General features: G+C 39.2%; 1 protein-coding gene across 1 annotated transcript in view; it reads right to left on the bottom strand.

The window, feature by feature from the left end:
• Positions 1 to 8,202: 8,202 nt before the first annotated feature.
• ELP4 (elongator acetyltransferase complex subunit 4) overlaps positions 8,203 to 23,119 on the bottom strand; it is a 159,292-nt gene continuing 144,375 nt past the window's right edge. The window contains exon 11 of the mRNA XM_086612908.1: positions 8,203 to 8,348. Coding sequence (XP_086469034.1) covers positions 8,203 to 8,348 — 146 coding nt within the window. The remainder of the gene's footprint in view (positions 8,349 to 23,119) is intronic.

Raw genomic sequence — 23,119 nt, 5'->3', positions numbered from 1 at the left:
ACAGTTATTGTTCAGAGCAGACAGATGACGAGCCATACATGCTGATGGCGAAGCAGACATGCATGTGGTGACACACGTGTTGGAATTGCCTTGCACCATGCAGATTCCGGTTTTTAATTTTTTTTCAAAGGTAAGCATGAGTCAGCGTGTGCCCTGCTCCAGCAGGCAGAAAGAGCTGCTTTCTTATCCAGGTTGCTACACAGAAAGGGGATTTCACCACTTCTTCTTAGCTAGGTCTTTATTTATAAAATGAGCAAATGGCCTTTGTAGGCTGTCTAACATGGGATTTACCTTTTGGGGCAAGACTAAAGTTGCAAAGAATAACTTAGAACTGATAACACGTCACCTTCCCCAGGGTTTCCAGCTATTGGTAGTCCTGTTTCATTCACTTTCTGTGGCCAAAGATGTCTGGCTTTTTTTTAAAATTTTTTAATTGATTTTTCTGGTATTACCGACTAAAATATATTATCTCGTTTTCTCTGGGTAATATGTGAAGGTTTAGAGTTAAGCTAAGGTTTAAATTTGTTTTGCATTTCCATGGTATAAACAGCACTAGGAAAGCTGAAAATGTATCATTCTTTTTTTTTTTTTTTTTTCTTTTTCAGTTCCATTCCATTTGTTCTTGTCCTCAGCTTCAGCAGTTGAGCACTGCTCCACATGCAGCTGACAAGGCTCTTCTGCTCTGGGAATGGTGTAGCATCTTCTTTTTAAATAACTCTTCTTTGAGAAGACACCTGCTTGCTTAATGAGCTCCCGCAGCCCTTTTTCTAATCAAAAGTGTGACTGGCACCTACAAATACCAAAATACAACCCCCTCCCCTCCCCCCCCCCGCCCCAATTCCCGCATTAGAAATAGGCATGTGAATTACAGACATGTGAGTAGAGTCTGTGATGGCTGTTTGGTCTTGTTCAGATGGTATTTGTGTGTCTTGCTGCAGAGAGATGGCAGCCATGGGAGTGTGTCTCAGGCTGAAGTGTGCAGGGATCCATGAAGACCTGCCCTGCACCGCGTGGTAGAGGCAGAAGAAATGTTCCTCCTCTTTGGGTGGAAATCAAAGCACAGAATATAGCTTCCTTTGGATTACTGCAGGAGAACGATGTTAGGCAAGTCTCTCACGTATGTTATCTGTGTAGTAGTTCTCAGAGAAAATAGCAGAGGCTGGAGCAATCTGCACGAGATGCGTGGTAGTAAAGATAGTACATTTTGGATAGGAGCCAGGCTGGCAAGTTCCTTGCTTTAGAACACATTTTAAATTAATTCCTCCCCTAATATTCTCGTAGATGTAAAGAAAGAAAAACCCAGTGTATCAGCAGACAGTTACTTAGGGTAGCTTACTTACAGTAAGTAGTAAGATACTTAGGATAGTTTACTATTCTAAGATGGTTTTCAATAACGATTGTGCAGAAGACGAATGTGTTTTCATAGGGGCTGCAGAAATGAAATCTCAAAGGAATGAAACCATTTGATCAGTCTTTTAACAGGTACAGCTTACGTGTGACAGAGTTTCATGAAACCTCCAGCCTGCCAGGATCCTTGTCGTTTCTTCTGAAGATGGCCCTTTAGAGAAAAGTCCCCATGAAACTTGCTTTCCCTTAAGTTTCTCTATGCACCTCTGATAACTATGTTCTAACACAGAATTTCGGGGTCTCCTATACTGTTCCTTTTCTTCCCGTAGGTAATATCCCTTCAGGTAATATCCCTGGTGAGAGGATTGTGATTTTGAAGCGGGTGAAGGTGAAAACACGTCTGATGCGAAGGTGAAAACACATGTCTGATACCGGTGGGCTGCATGCTGGAGCTGCTTTGCCCCCACAAAAGACCATGATACTGTATTTGCTGGGCTGGTAGAGGTCTATGGTTTCTCCGGTGCTGGAGCCTGGCCTCCTAAGTCGAATTGCAGCTGGGTCAGATGGTGAGCAGAGGTTGTGAGTGACCCAGGAGGATCCTTGTTACCTTCAGGTGCCTGACAGGAGCTCTAAGTTCGATGAAATCCTCCAGCGGAGGCTGCAGTTGCCTCCAGGCACCTGACAGACCTCACGTACGCTCCCGCAGCTAAAATCAGTGAAGGCTGCGAATTGCAGTTCTTCCTCTCCTGGGACATACAAGCTTTTCCAGCTGCACCAGAGCCATTCGTAGATTCACAGATAACCTCCTTCAGGTCAGGCCTCCGACGACGGATTTTGAGTTACGAACAGTTATTCCATAGAAATTACATACAGAGCACCTGAAGGACTCCGATTTATATGGAACTGCACACAGCAGATAAACCTCTTCATGTTGTTACAATAAATTTGTTAACTTATCACGAGTGAAGAAAATTTATATTTCTCCCTGTAACTGTTTATGTTTTACCTTTTACATTTCTCTCTGCAAAGCTGCCTTCACATTCAGAGTCTGTAGTCCGAGGCTTTGTGTTTTCAACACTGCAGGGGAGGTTTTATTTATTTTTAAAACTCCCTCTGTCAGATTGGATTAAATAAAACCCTAGTCATTTAAATTTTATAATTTCTTTACTTTTAAAGAAGAAAGTTTTCCATTTTGATTTCTCTGAATTTAAGTCAACGCTGTTACTTTGCAAAACACATATCCAAATCCTGCAATTCTTACTTAAATAAGCTTCTGTTAGGTCTGATGATTTTCTGGGTTATGTTTCAGTTGCTCTGCATGAACTGTTGTTGATTTACACCGGTTTTGGCAAGGACGCATTTAAAACCTCATGGATCCTTCTATAGGCAAGGACTGCAGAACAGACCCCCTGTTCAGCTCCCTTGGATATGCTCTTTTACTGCGTCTATTTGCTGCACCCTCTGTCATGCGCGAAATAACTGTGCCTGCCTACCATACTGCTTGTTCTTCCATCCTCTTCCCCATGTTTTGTTGTGGCAAAGTTTCATTTGCTCGTCTGAAGCTGGTGTATCGATGGCGTATGTTTGAAGCTCCCTACCTACAACCTAGGTCGTAGGGAAGAACTAGTTGGGAAGAACGCCTCAGTTTTGAGGTGGCTCCTGGGAAGGTTCTGTCTTCCACATAGATGGACTTGCTACTCCACTGTCTCCAAGAGTGTACTGTCAAACTCCTTCTCACTCAAGTAATTTTCCAGAATTGCTGAGCTATCCTGGACGTAGGCTGGGAAGCACCATAAATGGAAATTTCGCCATGTTGGAGAGTTCTTCCAAATGTTTTCCTCCGCCTGCCGGTCTCTATCTGGTCTTGACTGAGTTCAGCTTTATTCATTAGCTTAGCTTTTCCAAGTGCAAGGCTATGCTGCTGGCAAGAGTTTTGTTATACACAAAGAATAGACGATGTACATCTGTTGTTTGACCAGTTCATCTGCTGGATCCATGAACGATTCCTGTCCTATTGATTTAAAATAGGTCAGGAAGGCAAATTTGTTTTGCAGCGATGCAAGACCCAGGCCGAGAACGATGCCTGCACAAAACAGTCCTGGTCTATGAGTAGTAGCTCTGAGATACTTTGATAATATAAATAAATACCTACTAAGAACTGCAGAAAAGACTCACTAAAGCAACATACTTTAAACAAGTTTACAGCTTTTCTTCTGCACAATACGTTTTCCCAAAATATTGGCACTGAATATTGCTTCGTTTCGTATTTAAACCCAAACCAGACCTCATTTCTGTTCTCCTGTAAGTCTAGCCCCCTGAAATTTCAGAAAGAGCTTTAGCGTGGTTTGCTCCCACCTGACTTCAAAACTGTAGCTGAAAGTGCACCGAAATTCACCTGTTTCAAGACTTTTTAAGAGAATGCTTCTGACTCTGTAAGTGCTGAGAGCATTCTGAGGGCATGAATGTTCGGACTCAAATTCTGCCAGCATAGAGTGAAGACTTCTTTTTATAATTCTTGCGATATTTTGGATTTAACAATCACCTTCAATGCCAGAAGACATTAAAATACATTTTTTATAGAGGAATATGCAGCTACAAATTCTCTACATCTGCTAACATTTTAAAAAAGATCCACGGGACTTAATCTGTCCAGCTTGCTCCTGGTCTAAATCATCACTGACTTCTCTGGAAGGTTTTTTAGATTAAGCTCTATAGTACCAGAAAATCCATGTGCAAAATAGTAAGTACTAAAGTGAGTACTAATACCAAGTACTAAAAAAGATGTCTTTGTTTTGATAGGAACAGAAGGGCTGCAAATTGGTTCGATGTACCTAATAACTTTCAAAATTGTTTAAGTTAAAATAATCAGCCAAGTTTTCAGCAGATGCTCCGGGATGCTTGATGCTCAACACTCCTGAAAATCTGTCTATTCATTCAGATGCTGAAATACAGATGTAGGCATCCACTATATTAATGAACTGTTTCTGGAAAAAAAAAAGAGCCTAACATTTGCTTATATCAGATTAGAAACTGAAAAAAATTGTGGTGGATTTGTTCTTTCCTGTATTTTTTTTTTCTCCATTCGAGTTGCCTTTTTTTCTTAAGATGAAGAAGATTCACTTTCATTCTTTTTCTACACGGGTACATTTATTATTGAATAAGCATCATCATGTGCTCAGTGTGATTAAAAAAAGAAAGGTAGGCCTTGCACTCAGGTAGCTCACAAGAGAAAATAAAAACCCCAAGAGATGTCATGGGGAATAGTACTTGCTTCCACCACCTCTTAAAGGTATAAAAGCATCTTCTCTCCTATTTCTGTTGTGGTCTGTAGTTATGGACGATGTTTCTCCAGCACAGGCAAAAGAAGAATAATACTTTATTAAATTTCTAATAAATGATCCTGGAGAAACACTGGTTTAATATGTGTGTGTGTTTGTGTGTCTAATGCTTGTAATATACATACATTTTAAAAGGGATGTGTTACGACCTTGTGCTTTCAGAAAAAAAAATTGATTAACAGCTCACTTTCCAATTTTGGCATAGTAAAGGATTTTTATAAGTCAGACTTGTGCATTTTTCCAAAAGCCGGGTTTGGAACAACATCACAATTTTATATTAAAGATGAAACCAGTGGCATACTACTATGTGTATCAAATCTGAAGTAGCTGAATGCTCATTTTCAGATGCTGGTAGTTACTGTTACAGAAAATTGAATTCAGCTGCATCCTTGAAATTGCTTTTGGAATTTCTTTACAAACATAGAAAAAGACTTAATCTATCATAATATTCTTCTCATGTTCCAAATACTTATACTTTGAAAACCTCAACACAACAGAAATTATATAAAGAATTCTTATTTGACATATTAAAGACACAACGTTTTAAATTCCATTACTGCTTTCTTGACTGTGTGTCATAATTCTGTAAAGATCAGGTTCTTCTGTTGAATTGGGAACGTCTTCACTGGGATGAATCTATTGTTGCCCTGCTGAGTTTGGCGGTTTCAGTTTGTAGCCTGCTAAAAAGTAGGAAGTTCTGCTTAAAAAAATTGCAACAAATAAAAATGCTGGCACCACCATCTCTGTGGAAGAGGGCCCTCTGAACACAAGTAGGAGTTGCATAGATTTTCCATCCAAGCCAACAAGGAGGCTCTGGAGATGCAAAAGGAAGGTGGTAGCACCTTGCAACAGCCTGTCAAAAGAGGATGCACCTGTTCTTCTGTTACCTGAGCTGCCCCTCTTCATTAAATATTTATCCTCAAATCCAGAGAAGAAAGAACCAAAGGATGTTTTGTACACTGGTGCTTGACAGTCACGGAGTGCTTATGGGGAAAAGTCACAGAAAATTGCCACGTAGGCACTTCTCCTGCTTCCCAAGTCAAATTTGCACTTGGTGCAATAAATGAAATCTACACTATGTCTACTACACATCTACGCACTATCAGGTAGCACGTACATAGCATCATTTCACTTATCAGTTACTGGATAAGCCAAGTCACTGTCATATATTGTTGTAACTGATACAATATTTTGGAAGGAAAGAAGAGAAATTTTGCTCCATGTTTTTGCCTTAGGTAAACAACACTGTACATCTGTATACTCTAACACTTATTTTACGAAGCATGTTTAGTGACTCAGAAAAAATATTAATCCAGATTTGCAGAAGGAGTTCCCTTTATTATTCAAAATATTTGTCAGCTTTAATATTAACCTACTGAAGTTTTTGAAATTGAAGTCTTATGAATGCATGGGGGACACATATACACACATGCATACGTGGACTACACGTGCTACTCGCTAATTTTCAGCTAATATGTTAACTAGAAATTGACTGTGACTTTCATGATATTTTCTCCCCTGTATGTTAAGTCAATGACCTATTTAAGTATGTTGGCAGCAGTTTATATGTCTTGTGACTTTATATTTCACAAAGAAATACCGTGTTTTGTGTTATTTACATTAAAAAGACGTTCTATGTAAAACTTCACCTTCGTTAAAAATCATTTTATCCTAAGTATTTAAATTATTTCATGCTTGCAAAAGGCACAATTAAGTATCTAATGAGAACTTCCATTCAATGTTACACATAATACAAAAAGAGAAAAATGTTTGAGACATCAATGATAATATTTTAAATATATTGGCATAGGAAAGTAGATGTCTTTTTGCTTTATTAAACTGACAGTTCGGTTCTGAAACTTTATTTTGAAAAGGTTTAAAAAGGATTTGTGTCTTTAGAAATAAAAAAATATAACAGGCATATCTAAAAAATATAGAAGAGAAAACCTGATTGTTACTACTAATGAAATAGCTGATGACAAAATAGTAGTCTTTTTGATTTTGATCACAAAAAATAAACTGGTAGTGACAGGATATGATGGATAGATTTGACATCCTGGCAAATCACTGTCATTGATTCAATTATTCTAATTCAGAATAAAAGCTGTATACAGTATGTGTTTATGCTACAGTGGAGTTTTTTAAGTGATTGACATTCATCATATTAGTTAGACAGTTTTAAAAGCTATGTCTTTGTTTTACACAGCGTTGTCAAGAAAAAATAAAGTAGAACCTGGATAGCAGAAAAAAAAAGCAAACCACTTAACCAACTCTTGGTTCCAAACCCATCAAAATAAGTTACCATTGTTGCATCCTATTAACACGTTCTTTGAAGAGTCAATTTCACTCCAGCCATGTAATACACTATTATAAAGACTAAATTTTGAAACTGTAATGCAATCTTACAGCTGGGTGGCTTGGAAGTTCTGCAAAGAAGAAGATATTACCTTTCAAAATGGAAGTCAGCCTTGGAAGAAAGAATGCAAATCACTTTAATTTACAGGTCAGCTTTGCTTTACTGTTCTTTTATTTGATGAGATATGCACAGAGATACATACAAAATAGTTGGAAGTTCACAAATCGTATATCTGAGGGTACAGAAGCCTGAATTACTTGTATATTCTGCCCTGCTTTAGACCAGCATGCTGTGATACCCTTCCCCGAGCTCAAATGCACTCTTCTGGTTTTCTAGCATTAATGTAGCTGTCGGGTTGAATTTCAATCTTGAATTATGTCTGTTGACATAATTTCATAGTGCTGACTTCAATTGTTTAGGATTACTGTTCTGAACTACATAAGGAAATAAATTCTTTTCTCTATGGTTAGTAAATTCCATTCAAGTGCATTTTAATGCATGTGGTAAGCCATAAGACAAAGTAATTATCTATAACATATTCTGATTCAAGAAAACCATTCTTAATTACTGGCATGTTAGAATAAAAATGATTTTATATATCTTAAATTTATTATTACATATGCAATAAGTGATTGCAAATTTCCTGAAATTTAAGAATGGTATTTCAATTACAAAACTTCATGTTTTTAAAACCATAACTGTGTTGTTTGTTTTTGGAATAACACATGACAATGAATTGCTTAGTTTCATTCCTTTATTTCAATAAACCGTCCAAATTAACTTATTATTCATACAAAATAGTAAATGTAAATATATAAAAATTCAATTGGGAAAGATATCCTTTTGTTTTTATTGTAAAAAAAAATCTAGAAATGAAAGGGTAAGAGTAATTTTCATACTTTAAGGAAAGGAACAAAATACTGTATGTTTCCAGTCGAGCAGAACAATGGCAGGACCCAACATAACAGAAGCTTTAACAAAAAGCAAAATCCAACGAGCCCCAAATTAGTACAAAGACACCAGAATAAAAAAAAAAAGAAAAAAGAAGGCACCATATGACAACATGTATTTTTAAAGACTGCTGGGTCAAATCATTAAGAAAAATATTTATATGTCATTAACACTCATAATTAGAGTGTCATATAAATCTGAGTGAAACTGCTAAGTAGAAATCACTAGAAGTCCAGGTGCTTCTTGCCGATGGCCATAGCACCACATCCTGAGCTCAGCAGTTTGGCGGATTCTGCCAGATCCTGTTTGCTTGCGCGGCTCACTGTGTCTGACAAGTCTGGAGGCAAATGCAGTCGCTGTGGCAGGAGATTTTCAGGAGGGAGAGGGAGAGAGAGACGGGGAGAGAGAGAAGAAAGGGAGAGGAAAAAACAAGGAGGGAAAAAAAAAGAATAATTGCAGTAGAATTTATTTTCCATAGCATATTTCAAAATGCAGTCTTTTCCCTGGCTGATCATATATTTACTCACACAAATAAAACACTTCCCAGACACTCTTTTAGGCTGACCTGGAAACCGTTTTGTGTGTTTTCCATATATTGGATTCTGTAAATGGGAATAGATTTTTTCCTCATGAAAATTTTCTAAACAAAATCTAAATTTGCTTAAGGTATTTAATTATATCTATGGGCATTTTTCCTTTAAAAACAGGTGTTTTGCCTGTGTGTCAATCCCTACATCAAATCCTTTAATTTCTATGGCATTACAGTATAAGTATAGTTTTATTTCAAACATGCATACTCTGTGGCAGAGTCTGAAAATAAATGATGTGATGGTCAAAAGATGGAGAGGGCTCAGCCTGCTTGTAGCATTATTCTGCTAACTGTTTCTTCTTCATATGCTACTGATAGTTAATAAAAACAAGCAGTGATAGTAGTTGCATTTGTATAAGGCAATCATATATGCTAATCAAACCTTGCCATCCCTCGTGAGTTGTAGGAACATTACATCCATTTTACAGATGAGGAAGCCGAGACACAGGTGACATGGTTGTCCACAAGCACACAGTTCCTGCATAATAAACCTTATTTTTCAACTATGACAAAAATATTTCAACTCTCCCTCTGAGGATCTTTTACATTGGAGATATATAAAAGACATGACATCACCATTTAACTTTTGTACCATAAGGTGAAAATTAATGTAAAACCGAGGCTTTACTTGGTTAATTACTGGCTCATTTTTGGACAGAGTGAGGTACTGAAAGCCCATCAGATAAGAGAGTTGAGCATCTTCTACACAGTGCAATAATTTATGAAACTGGTATCATGGAAGGAGAGTATTTCTTGAAAGATTTAGTAGGCAAAGGCTAAACTGTGTGGCTCTTCTTTTAAAATGCAGACACTTCTGAAGGGAACAGCATAGCAGTGACGGCTGCAAAACTGTATTAGGAGGCTGTGTGGACTATACTTGTTCTCTGCTTTTGCTATGGCTTTGCTTTTATCACAACACGTAAATACAGCTTGAAATGGGAGAAATGTGTGTATTTATTCATAGTGCTTTGAGTACGGAAACACAATTTATGGATAAAAACCCAGCCCCCGTATATACCATTTAGTAACTATGCAGCTCGTACATTCTACCATATTGCAATCAATGCTGTGGTATGGTATCCTTCACTGACAGTTCTTCCCTTATTCCTAAAAAGGTTAAGCATGGCTGTGGATGTGAACAGTGGTCCATCATGCCTCATTTCTACATCAACACAACATAAACTAGGGCACGTGCCTGTCTTGTTTGTCTGCTGAGAAAAACATTTGCTAGGAAAGAGCCAATGTACAACTTGGATTGTATGACGGCGGCTGTAACCACTGGAAAACGAAGAGCTGGGAAGTGCGTGGGAGCACTTAGCAGATCTTTCAGTCACATTTTCTTTCCAAAAAGTGTACAGTACTCTGCTGGCAAGGTACAGGGTATCTGGTATCTGGGAGGCGGAGAGGCAAGTGAACTAATCCAACCTTCTCCCACTCACTGTCAGCATCTCTCTGCCCTCACCTGGGAGCAGCAGAGTTGGCTTCCTCTAGGGGAAATGTAGAACCACTGTTTTCCTCCTGCAGTTGTGCACCCTTTTGCCAAGTCTGCCAAAGGCATTCAGAGCAAGGTGATGAAGAACAAACAGAACTGAGACTCAGCAAACTCATCTCAGGCAGGGACTAATTAATATCAGAGATAGGGAACAGCTGTAAACCCTGCCTCACTGGCCTGGACTTAAAATGTGGTCAAAAGAAAAAAAAACTTTTATATTTACCCAGCCTCTTAATCAACACTGTGTTTGTTCATTAATATATATTGTAAACAGAAAACAGACACAAGAATATTCATAAATTTGCAAAGACTTGGATAGGAAAAGTAAAAGTTAAAGATCCTCAGATTGGACGGTGGGACTGGATTAGGCTTTTACAGATGTATCTGTTATAATACAGTGTTTCATTATACACACATATGCTCTTCTTTCCCCTGTCTTAATCAGTGAAGAGGATGCACACTGCTCACTCAGTGACTGGCTATTCAGTATTTTGTTTTCTTGTCACTGTTTACTCTGAACTTTTCTGACGTGTTTATCGTACACTATTCAAACCTTGTTCTGAAGACAGAATGGCTTTTCAATAGCACATGTCAGTACAGCACTCAAATGCTTCACAAGTACCAACTGTGTTATTTTCCCAATATTCTTGTGAGATAAGGCAGCGAAGTTACCTCCATTTTATGGATAGGGAATTGAGGCACATAAAACACATGGCAAAAGGTATCTATTAATTTCAGAAACAGAATCCGAAGCATTTAGGACTTGCTTTTCCAGAATGTTTAGCATTGTACCACATTTCACGTGACGAAATGCAATTTCATTTGCAGCTGTAAGTGCTTAGTATTTCTTCAAGAACTCCAAGTCAGGCACTTGAAAAGTGAGAGACACAAAATACGAGTACAGAAATAAAAATGCTGGGTTGAAGCAACATGATCACGCAGAAGCTCAGTGGTATACACAGAGATGCATCATACCTTCCACAGTATCCTTCAATCGTCTTAATTACGAGACCATCCCTCCTGCAATCCTTGCCCTCTCTACAATCCCAATTTTCAAACATTACAACAAAGTGCTGGTTCTCCAGGAAGCATATTTTGCTGCATATGCTGCATTCAGCCTCAGATCAGATGTAATCTGAACAATAAATACCAATAGGGTCCTCTGAAAACAACTGAATATTATCCTGCCATTAAGATGTGAATCACAGCACACAGACACACGCTACCTCTGAATAAAGCCTGAATAGGCGTTTCAAAATATCATTCTTTACATTTTCTGTAAGCAGCCTGAAAATATAAACAGGGCTGCAAATATTAATCTTATTAAATACTTTAACATCTTTAAAAAAAAAATTCTATACTTTAAACCACAAACAAACTGGAAATTAATTGCACAGCGTTATACAGACATCCAGAGGTTAAACAACAGGCCTTTATTTTTGGCACCAACAGGGACATTGCAGTCACTTGAACTAAGGCTGTAAGTGATAGCATGAATAGGCTGTGATCCTTTCTGAACACCAGCATTACAGAACGATCAGACATTTCATAGATATTTGCTGACCACAGAGAAACGGTCACATTTGAAGTTCCAGTTTAGGACAAAATGTTTTCTGGTGGACAGACTTCTCTGCTATTTCTGAGGCTGTGACCTCCATCCCTTTCAATCTCTCTTTCTCTTATCGGTCTGATAAGAATCAGGCTGATTTTGCTCACACTTGCAATCCCAGTTCTTGTTGCCCAGGCCTCCCATCCTACAACTGGTCTTCATGACAAAAATGCCCTTCTCCAGTTATCTGCACTCCCCAGCCTCTGCCCCAGGCCGTCTCAGCTTTCTGCTTCCAAGTTCTTCATTTCTGCCCCTGCCAGTCCTGGGTTTCTCTTGCTTGTTTCTGCACATATTCCATCCCCAGCTCCCATTCCTAATGCCCAGGTCTGAATTCAGTGCCAGGATACCCTTCCTTGTCTCAGACCCTTGTCTTCCTCATCACCTATTTTGTCCTCCTGCTCTTCCCACCTGTTGCTCTTGATCTGCCCTTCCTCCTCCTGCTGGAACTGCCTTCTGTCCCCCCACCCTGCCCCTGCCCCTCTCCTCTGCCCTGGTGCACCCAGCCCAGAGTGCAGGCACAGGCTCTGGTTCACCTCCTGGTCCAAAAAGCAGGTACATCCCTGGAAAAGGATCAAGCTGAATGTGCAGTAACGAGTGTGCCTGGGCTAAACAGGGACGGATTTTCACAGGACAGCAAAAACACATCCCTGGCATAAATGCCGGACATAGAAAGGTATATTTCATTTGTTCTTTCAAATAATCGAAGGTTTTCACTAAAATATTGCAGTGTGTGGAAAAACACAAAGCTTCCTGTAGCCTACAGCAAGCTGGCAGGCCACTAATATTTTACGGCAAAATGGTCATAGTCTGGCAAAAACAAATATGCAAGTGAAAATAGGATCCTATAATTGCGCTCCTTGTGGTAATTTCTTAAAGTCTAAATCAAAGAAAAGCAAAGTTTGTCAGTGCAAAAACTAGGAGTAAACTTCCTTTGTGCAAAGTTAATTGTCTGTCTGCATTATTATAGTGCGTTCAATTACATGATGACACACTGTTTTCACCTACACGAGCTGTCAGGAAGGTTTAAACTTAGGATCTTCAGAATCGGACTACAAGCTTCATTCACTCGATTATGAAATGACTGGCTATGGAAGAAGGCTATTACTTACTGGATAAGGCATAGAGCGAAGGGGCATGATGTGAGTGCTGGTGCTTCCCGCCTGCTCTGTGTCGGGCAGGTCCCGAAGGCTTTGCGGTGATAGGGACAATTACACTGAACCCAGCTAAGCACACAGCTTTAGGGCATGCATTACGAAAGGAAAACAGCTCAGACAAAACTTATTACACACTTTGCCTCTGCTCCTCCCTCTGCCTGAAGAAAACTTCTAATTACTTTATTTGTTCTCAATGGGAAGGAGAAAAAACGAAGTAGGAGTGGAAGGTAAGAATATGTCAAACGACAGGCCAGAACAGACACCGAGCAATCGTTTAGTCCAATCCCAGCACTGAGGACCAAATACAGCACTGGTGGTTTTCTGATACTGGTCTGCCTTGTAAGACTGGGATGTAAAGATTGAAGTCATGGCTATTCTAGGAACTTTCAGTGGGCTGGTACCTTTGGTTGAGGTGTCATTTATTTTTTTTAAACCCACAAAATCCCTAGTAGGCAAAAATACTAGCAAGTGCTTTTGCCAGTGTAGCTTATTGTGCCAAGGGAATTGTTTTACAGTTATATTATAACGAACAGACTTTCAAATGTAAGACTTTCTTTCTCTTTAGTATTATGAGAATTGACCAGCAGGTTTTCTAACAACCTCTCTTGATGTTGATTATACCTCAGTTACAAAATGAATAGAAACAGTACTCAGGCTTTAACTGACTATAAAAGGCACTGAAAATAAAGTAAAATTCATATAACTGAATATCTTAGGTTCATAACTGAACTTCAGTGACCAATGACATGTTAAACAAAGAGCTGGCTACTAGAGACAATGTTAAAGAACTGATTACCATGCAACTATACATATACACTGCACATATTCTTCTAAGGAATCTATTGGCACTGCATTGTGGAGGCAACTACTAAAAACTAGTATTGCATCTATATAATATAAACAACATCAGTCCAAAAAATTGCTTTTCAGATTTTAGGAAATGTGTGCCTGTACAGGTTGTTTTTACAGTGGCTAAAATACTCAGAAATAATTGAGATGGAAGACATTCAAGATATAGTAAAACTTCATAAATTGAGATGGAAGACACAAGATACAGCAAAATTAATTGAGGGCTACTAGAATCACATATTCTGTAAAATGCACTAAGTAATAAAAAGTATAGAAATGTTTAGTCACAATAAGATAAGCAGATATACATATATTGGCAAAAATCTAAAACCAAAGTAATTTTTCTTTGTATTACTCCAAAATCATTACTGTATTTTGGTAGCTATTGTAAGTATAATACTGTAGCAAACAAATAGGAGTCATGCAAAATCATTCAATCTCATAAAAAAGAGGTTATAGTTTATCCTTAATTTGATATATCAAATATAAAGTAATTATACAAAGTAATTCCACCGAAGTTAACCTTGTGACTCTGCTAACAGTTTCACGAAGCTTTAACAACTGAGCCCAAACTTTCCAAAACTAAACTTCTAAAAAAATCTTTATAATTCCATTTATTTGGATCTTTGACCAAAAAAAATTGCTTATTAGTCTACTATGGCTGCAGTCCTGCCTTGGGGCAGGGAGATGGGTTAATGACCTCTCTAGATCCCTTCTAGTTCCATTTGCTACAATTCCATGAAGACTGATGTCACCAAAGCCGAAGGGATTTGGTTTAGGGGGAAGAGGGGGGTGAGGAGAAGAATTTTAGGAATGCTGGGAAAATGAAAGATGCAGATTCCTAGTTGGGGAGCTTTATATCCTACTTATTTCTCTTTGAAACAGAACTCTCGCCATTCCATAAAGCCCACACAAGAGAGAACAGGAATAGTCCATGGTACAGAGGCTGACTTCCTCTTACTGTTTCCACTTCTGCCTACGATGCCCATAATGCACCCCTTGCATTATGTTTTCCCTTTTATGTCTTTTTATGATTATCTCATTTAGAATTACTAGTAATTATTTCTATTATTGTAGTACTGAGGAAAAGACGTCAGCATTTTTGTAGACACCATGAAAAAGGTGGGTTTTAAAGAGAAATCTGCAAAAGGTTAGTAATGCAGCTTTATAAAACCTCCTCTTAGAGTGAAGAACCTTCTTACTTGCTTGAACATTATCAAACTGTTAAGTGATTGTCACCACTACCTGCCTGGAAATAGATTTCTTGATAATGAATAAGACCTCACATGCAGGCTGAGGAAAAGGACATGGAGGCCTTTGGAAAAGAAAACAAACAACTTACATCTTAAGAAAAGAGGGAGCCAGTGGAGAGATGCCGAATTATTCCACAGCCACCAAGCTGTCTCTTTATCTTTGCAGTGAAGAAGACTGTCCCAAACAGAAGGCTTTAGCTGCACAGCTGTGCACCCCGAAACTGGGCTGCCAGGTGAGAAAGAGCTGTGCAAGAAGGAGCTGGTAAAGCCCTTCCGGGTGCTCCCTGCTTTGCTGGGGAGCTGCCCTCTGCTCAGGACCTGACCATCTTTCTGTGCTACCCCTGTGCCAGGGCCCGACCATGGAGCTTGTTGATCCGGGTATGATCCTCACCTGCTGCCCTGACCTCTCAGCTTGAGAGTGGACTTGACTGATAACTATGGATCTGTCTGGCAGTCACCAGGACTGGTGGCTGACCCTGGTCATGTTCGCTGAACCTGCTCTGCTCTTATTTAGGAAGTGGGGGCAGGATTTAATAGTGGTGGCTCAGCCTGTCAAGGACATGGAGATTCAACGCAATGGCAACACGTGGCACTGATGCTCTGTGGTGCCCCAAGCCACAGCTTCAGGGCCATCACAACCTGTCTGTTTACACGGTGAAAGAGGTCCCGAATGAACAGGTTTACCTGACATCCTCATAGGTCGCATCTTGCATTTCTAACTGAGGTAGCTGCCACGTGGCTACAAACTCCTTAAGAGATACACATTTCAGGAGCAGCTTAGCCTTGCCAGTCAATAATTTTACTGCTTTCTTAACAGGTCATCATCAAGCACGGTAACTTACTGGCCTTCTTGGCAAAAACAAATTACTACTTTTGGGCTTAAAAGAAACACAAAGATGTTCCTCAGGGGTCAGTACTGGGGCCAGTGCTATTTAACATCTTTGTTGGAGACATGGACAGTGGGATTGAGTGCACCCTCAGCAAGTTTGCAGATGACATCAAGTTGTGTGGTGGTGTGGACACGCTAGAGGGAAGGGATGCCATCCAGAGGGACCTTGATAGGCTGGAGAGGTGGGCCTGTGAGAACCTCATGAAGTTCAACAAGGCCAAGTGCAAGGTCCTGCACATGGGTCGGGACAATCCCTAGCACAAGTACAGGCTGGGTGGAGAATGGATTGAGAGCAGCCCTGAGGAAAAGGACTTGGGAGTGCCGGTGGATGAGAAGCCCAACATGAGCCGGCAATGTGCACTGGCAGCCCAGAAAGCCAACCGTGTCCTGGGCTGCATCAAAAGAAGTGTGGCCAGCAGGTCGAGGGAGGTCATTCTGCCCCTCTACTCTGCTCTTGTGAGACCCCACCTGGAATACTGCATTCAGCTCTGGAGTCCCCAACACAAGAAGGACGTGGAGCTGCTGGAGCGGGTCCAGAGGAGGGTCACGAAGATGATCTGAGGGCTGGAACACCTCTGCTAGGAAGACAGGCTGAGAGAGTTGGGGCTGTTCAGCCTGGAGAAGAGAAGGCTCTGGGGTGATCTTATCGCAGCCTTCCAGTACCTAAAGGGGGCCTACAGGAAAGCTGGAGAGGGACTTTTTACAAGGGCGTGTAGTGATAGGACAAGGGACAATGGATTTAAACTGAAAGAGGGCGGATTTAGATTAGATATAAGGAAGAAATTTTTTACATTGAGGGTGGTGAGGCACTGGAATAGGTTGCCCAGAGAAGTTGTAGATGCCCCATCCCTGGAAGTGTTCAAGGCCAGGTTGGATGAGGCTTTGGGCAACCGGGTGTAGTGGAGGGTTTCCCTGCCCATGGCAGGGGGGTTGGAACTAAATGATCTTTGAGGTCCCTTCCAACCCTAACGATTCTATGATTCTATGATTCTATGCGCAGGTATGAAACTAAATTTCTTCTAGAGAGAAGAGTTGGTTCAAGTATTTGACATGGAGGTGACTATAAGTTCCGGCCTCTTCCCTTGCCAAGTTTGCAAACTGAGACACACGATATACGTATTATGATGAAATGAATTATATTTTATACAGCATGTAGTCTACTGGAGTGACATATCACTTACATTGACATAACTTTGTAACAACTCACATACAAATCTGATAATACCACCATGAAAAGATATAAGAACCTTGTTACCACCACAAAACCCGAAAATACTTCTGAGTTAACAAAATTCTGCTTCTCAATGGCAAAACAGTAAACCCTTTGCCACTGAAGACATTATAAGCTCTCACAGCAAGGACTAGAAAAGTCATTCCAATGGGCCTACACCCTTGTCAGGCAAAAATCATATGATAGCCCCGAAATTTGGTTATAACTAGTGTCTCACAATCTATAATATTTATCCTGTGAAGTGAATGGTGCCAAATCATCCTCCCATAACTGCATTTAGGTCTTAGGGAAACTATTTTTAAACTAATTTACTAAGAATCTCTTACACTCCTGTTCACATTACAGTTTTCTCGGTATTTTAATAAATCTGGGAAACAAACCAGCTGGTAACTATTTTTCTGTATAACAGACACAAACTCAGTTTCTTCTTTTTCTGCTATATTCATAGATGCTATGTTACCATTTTTAAATCACAGCAATGGATACATTTTCTAAACTGATTATAGAGACAAAAGACTTTACTTTTAAAAAGAGTATTCTAAAATTTTCTACTTTTCAGGTAACTGTGATTGACTTGTAACTAATCACAACTATATCAACCTATGTTAAAATAAGCACATCTACCATATGCATTTCTTATTTCTTTTTTTTTTAAGTTGAAGCATAATCTGAGCCGTCAAAACTAATTATTGTTAACATCAGGTGTTGAGAGAAGGCTTCCACTAAGAATAGCTGATAAATATACTTCTACCTACATATACCTGTCTGTCTGCTAAAGGACACATTACTAATATGAAAATAATTTTTTATATATAGCTAATAGTACTTAAAATACTTGAACACAATTCTGAAATTCCTATTTTCCATCGCTTAGAGAATGTAAAATAAAACTAAGGTAATGCTCACTTTCACCTCATTCGCAGGACTGTGATGTTTTCGACTTTAAAAACCTGGCAAAACTAAGAACCATTAATAAACCCACTTCCTTTTGTGATAGATTCTGTAAAAGCCATTTTATGTTTCAGAATGTTGAATCTTAATATGTGCCCCTTCAGTGCAGCTTTCCAGTGTATCTGTTTTACATAAGTGATATGATAATATCCAAGAGAATTCAATTCAAACTGTGATGATTCATTTGGATGTGCCACATGGTACTGTTTCTGTTCTCTGACCAGAAAACTACACAAAGTACTTAAAATATGAGTTCCTGAGTCAGAATGTGAAACTCAGATTATTTGAACACTGGCTGTTGCAAAGCAAAAATTTTTCGAAGATCATTTGTACCAATAAAATTCTATTCTGTACATGTTTGTGTAAAACGAATCCCTAGGGGATTTCAGATGGCTGAAGAAATTCCAGTAACACGTGAATACAGACAGGTAGGTTTTTGTGTGTGCAGCATTAGTCATTACTTTTCAGTGACAGGAAAGGAAACAACTGACAACTGTCTGAACAAACTCTTTCATTCCAAAGAAAAACTCCAAGATGTGTTAAAGATGATTTGCTACATGTGAAGGGTCACAAAGGATAGATAAAAATATCAGGAAGATTTACCTTCTCTGTCGCTTGAGAATGCCGAACGTTTGGCACCACAGAGTGCTCTAAATCACATGTACAAGTAACAGACCCACTTCATATTATAACCGTAGCGTCTGCATAATGAAGAAGCTCCCCATGTTATGAAGGGGGCTGGATTAATCAGTGATGGTTATAGACTATCCAGGGACTACAGCTGTTCAAGTGCTCATTTGATCCAAAATTCAGAGAAATACATGGTAATCTTACAACTAGAACTGTACTAAATATTTACCTAGCATACTATTGTAACACTTACGGATCCAGCTCTCTTCAAGCACATATTGAAAGGCTGCCTCTGTCCTGAAGAGTTTACAGTCTGAATACACAAAGTGCGGAAAAAGGAAGAAGTGAAACATACAATATCCAGGAAGAATGAAAAATGTCATGATATATAAATACTGTATTAATGCAAAAGCTTTTTTCCCCTTCTAACTGAAAAAATGTTGTATGAGAAAGAGTGTCCTGCACAGAAAGGCAAGTGGAAGACAACACGGAAGAAATCAAGTGACAAAGGGCTGAAGAGAAGACGGAGTGAAGAAATGGAAAGATGGAGGGCAGGAAGAGATATATTATCTAGGTGTTATAGTTGAGATCAGAATATGTTGTCTAAAAGCTGAAGGAAAACACTGTTCTAAATTCAAACAGTAGTTCATGAGTCTGAAAATATCATCTATATCCAAAGTAAGCAGACTAACATTGCTCCTGCAGATCTGTTCGTTTTGCTGAATTTCTCCTCCCTGGGCTTACGCAAGAGGAGTGTGGGACCCATGATGCAAGTCTGAGTAATTCTAGGGCTCTCAGGATAGTCCGGATGGATGCTAATGTTAATGTCACATTCGCTTCCCTGACGGATTCATTCAACCTAATTGCAGCTGTCTACAAGTCAGCTATTCAGTCTAACCTACATTACATACTTAGGATGAGATGAATCATCCTTGCAAGTGCTTGCCCATCTCTACTGATTATTCAGGAAACCTGGATGACTAGCTTAAACTCAGTTCTTAACTTGGAGAGTAAAAGGTCAAAGAGAGGAATTCAGCCTTACAACTACATGAAGCTTCTCATTGAGTCAGTGCCTCTACAACATCTCCTCTTTCTTTGAATGACACTGCAACATGCCACAAAGTACAGATTTCGTATCAAACCACAGATGGCTCACTGGAAACATTCCAGAGTTGCTGGCGATGCCCGTGCTGTTCTACAACAACTTGGGTCTCTCTACTGGGAAACTTGAGAAGTGTTCAAGACATCGTGTGTACAAACAAGCGATGTAAGTGAGGAGGAGGGAGGAATAGCATTCAGAGACAGAAGCATCTGTTCTAGGAGGTCCAACATATTGCAATGTTACTGTCACCCTCTACAATTTCAGCTAAGTTGGAAAACTAAATTTGAGTTTCTTTCCAAAGCTATCTGTTAGAGTTCACTGTAATTAGATGTTTTGTTACATTTCAGAAAACTCATTAATACACCCATTTAAAACGCACCATTTTATCTCAGGGTGCGCAACAATGCAAATAAACTGATAAAAATTATTTTGCCTCCTGATAAAATTGTCCAGGCTGATTTCAATAATTCACAAAAGGTTGTGCTCCAAGACAGGTAACTCACCCTAGCAAGTCTTCGTTACATGTGCGTTTCAATGCCTGAGTTGCCAACTCAAAAGACAACAGAAATGCAAACAGACTTCTGAACTGTTCTGCCAGCTATTGCCAAAATACACATTGTCTCCAAGCTTCCGTCCATTTCAAGTATCTAGTCTCTACAGCTGCTATGAAATTTAGAGTTTAATGAAGCGTTTTCCTAAGAAGAACAGGAGAAAAGGGGAGCTGCTCTGAGACTTCAGCCGAGCCCAGCTGTGAGCTGCCCCACTGCTGCCTCAGCAGTTTTTCTAGATTTTGTATACATTGACTATGCCTATTTCCTCCTATACATCCATTTCAGAAGTTGTGTGTACAAACACAATATGTAACTATACATGCAAACGCGCCCATTACTTATGACTGCTTATGAGTTACTGATAACGGCCAACGTGTCTACCTATGGATTCTCTCCAACGCGTGCGGTATTGCTCTAGAAAGCACTGAGACAGCATGAGCTGTATTGTTTTACATTTGACTACATGATGCAAAGCACCCATGCAATATGTCCCTGAATGCCTCTGTTTCAAGAGACCAGTGTCACAGGTTTGGCAAGTTGCTGGTGATGAAGAAGGAGCACGGTGGGGGGCAAAATGTAAATGCTAGCTGGGGGGAGGATTGTTGTCTTATACTGGGAGTAGCCCTATGCTCAGTAGTCTACTTACTTTTTTTAGGTCAGCTAGAAGTAGAAAATTTCCATTGCTAGGCAGCCCGGCACATCTGCAAAGCATTTCTGGGCGCTCAGACCTGAAGCACGCGCTGCCCGAAGGGAAGATTCATTACCCCGTGCGACACAGCCCGCCAGGCCCTCCCCCCGACGGCACGCGGGCTTCGGCAGCAGGAAAGCGCCTTAACTTCGTGCAGAAACGTATTACATGACCAGAACACAACAATTAGCACATTTGTAAAGCTTCAGGGATAGGAACAATTTAATAGCTTTTTGAAGCAGACTAATTTTCTGGAGCTTTTTATCTTCCTATTTTTTTTTTTTTTTATTATTTTGCTTCTCATGCATGGGCAAGTTCTTCTTTGCTACAGGTATTTTCTGAGTCTGCCTGGCAGAATTATTTTAAGTAGAGAAACACAAATTATTCAATCACTTTAAAACAGTGCTAGAGAAATGAAAAAGTGCTATTTAAGTGCAAACTATTATTACTAATCTGTTTTAAAAGCAAGTACCAGATAAATGCATTGCTGGTTTACAAAATTCTCCATGTTTACAAACCAAGGCTGCTAAACAGCTGACCAGTTTGGTTATGTTTGCAGCTTTTCACAAGCTAGAAACTTCAGCTCTGCAATGGTAAATGTCACTATCAGACACTCCGTGCTGAGGCAAAAACCAGGCCAGAAGAGAAAGAAAAACACATTTTGGCTATCATTGTCTTCTCACTCTAAAAACTGGCACTGATATAGGAAGTATGCTCAGTTCCTGTAACTCCCAGCTGAGGATGTACAAATAGTAAAGGATGTAGAAATTATATAATTCATATTTTAATATATCTTATTTTTAGTGCTAATCCTGCATGACTCATTTAAAAAATTCCAGTTAACAAAGCCTTTTGTAGTATTACTACCAAATAATCTTAGACTTCAGAAACCACTGAAGTGTAATATAATATAATATCATGATGTCGGATTATCCTGTTTTGGTATGAAAATACACTGTGGCATATTTTTACTCAGAGATTGGTATTGCTTATTCAAAAAAATATAAAAATCGCATTGGTGATCAAGTGGTCCTGTCGACTACCCTTTGGCAAACCAATGCTTTAAAGGAAGTTTAAGCACAGAATAAGAAGTTGCTGGGGAAAGGTTAAAAGACAGGTCACGCTAATTCCTTCTTAAATGACTCTATCTAAGACAGTAGGACTCAGTAAACTGAAACAAATGTGTTAAATATGAACGACAGAAACTGGTATCACATTAAATGCAAGACTTTTGCGAGTAATTGAGATTAAAATAAACATTACTATTTATCTGATAGTTGGGGGGAGGGCTGAACATTTGAGCGGATTCCTACATCAAAAATGTGTTTTGTACAGAAACTATATGTCAAATTACAGTTATTTGCTTTCAGCTGTTTCTAGCAGTTATTTAGTTTTGTACTTTTCATGTGTCAGTATTTTTTTCATTTCACTTCTTTATTCCCTGCTACAAGTAAGTCTCTTTAGAGCAATAAGATCTTTAAAATCCCTTTAGTGTTTAGAAATGTCAACAATTCAGTAGACTATACTCGATGAATAGGCCAGATAGAAAAACCTGCCTCAAGTTTTTATCTCAAGAGAAGTAAGGTGCTTTGAAGAGCACTTGATTTGAGATTTAGAAGCCTGCTGCTATTCAGCCAGGCACTCTTGAGAGCTGTTAAGTCCTGACCCATAGCATGAAAACAGGTTGCAGGGAGGGAAGAAATACCGGTAAGAAATAGATTTTGTACTCCCTGTGTAATTATTTCTTCTAAAGACCATTTAAACATTTCTTCCTACAAATAAGTAAAAAATAACTAAGAGACCAGGCAACCTTATCAGATGATCTTATTTGAATATTTTGAATGTAGCTAGAACTTGCCAGGGGGAACAGTCACAGCACTGGAAAAAGATGAGGCTCTAAAGGAAAAAAAAAATATCTAAATGGTTCTTTCCATTTGAATAGACGGCACTGACATACTAAAGCTTCGCGTTTTTGACAAGAGACATAGAAAACAAAGAGGTTTTCACTTCAAAATATGCAGTGGAAGAACATTAAGTGGTGTGGTTTGGTTTGCTATAATTACAAAAAATATTTTATTTATCCTTTGCTATTGCTTCCACAGTCTACAACCAATCTCAATACCAGACTACAATGAGTTC

The sequence above is a fragment of the Tauraco erythrolophus genome, chromosome 6 (assembly GCF_009769465.1).
Source record: "Tauraco erythrolophus isolate bTauEry1 chromosome 6, bTauEry1.pri, whole genome shotgun sequence".
In the NCBI taxonomy this organism is placed as follows: Eukaryota; Metazoa; Chordata; class Aves; order Musophagiformes; family Musophagidae; genus Tauraco; species Tauraco erythrolophus.
Note: the sequence above shows the minus strand (reverse complement) of the source record. Positions and strands in the feature narration are given on the sequence as shown.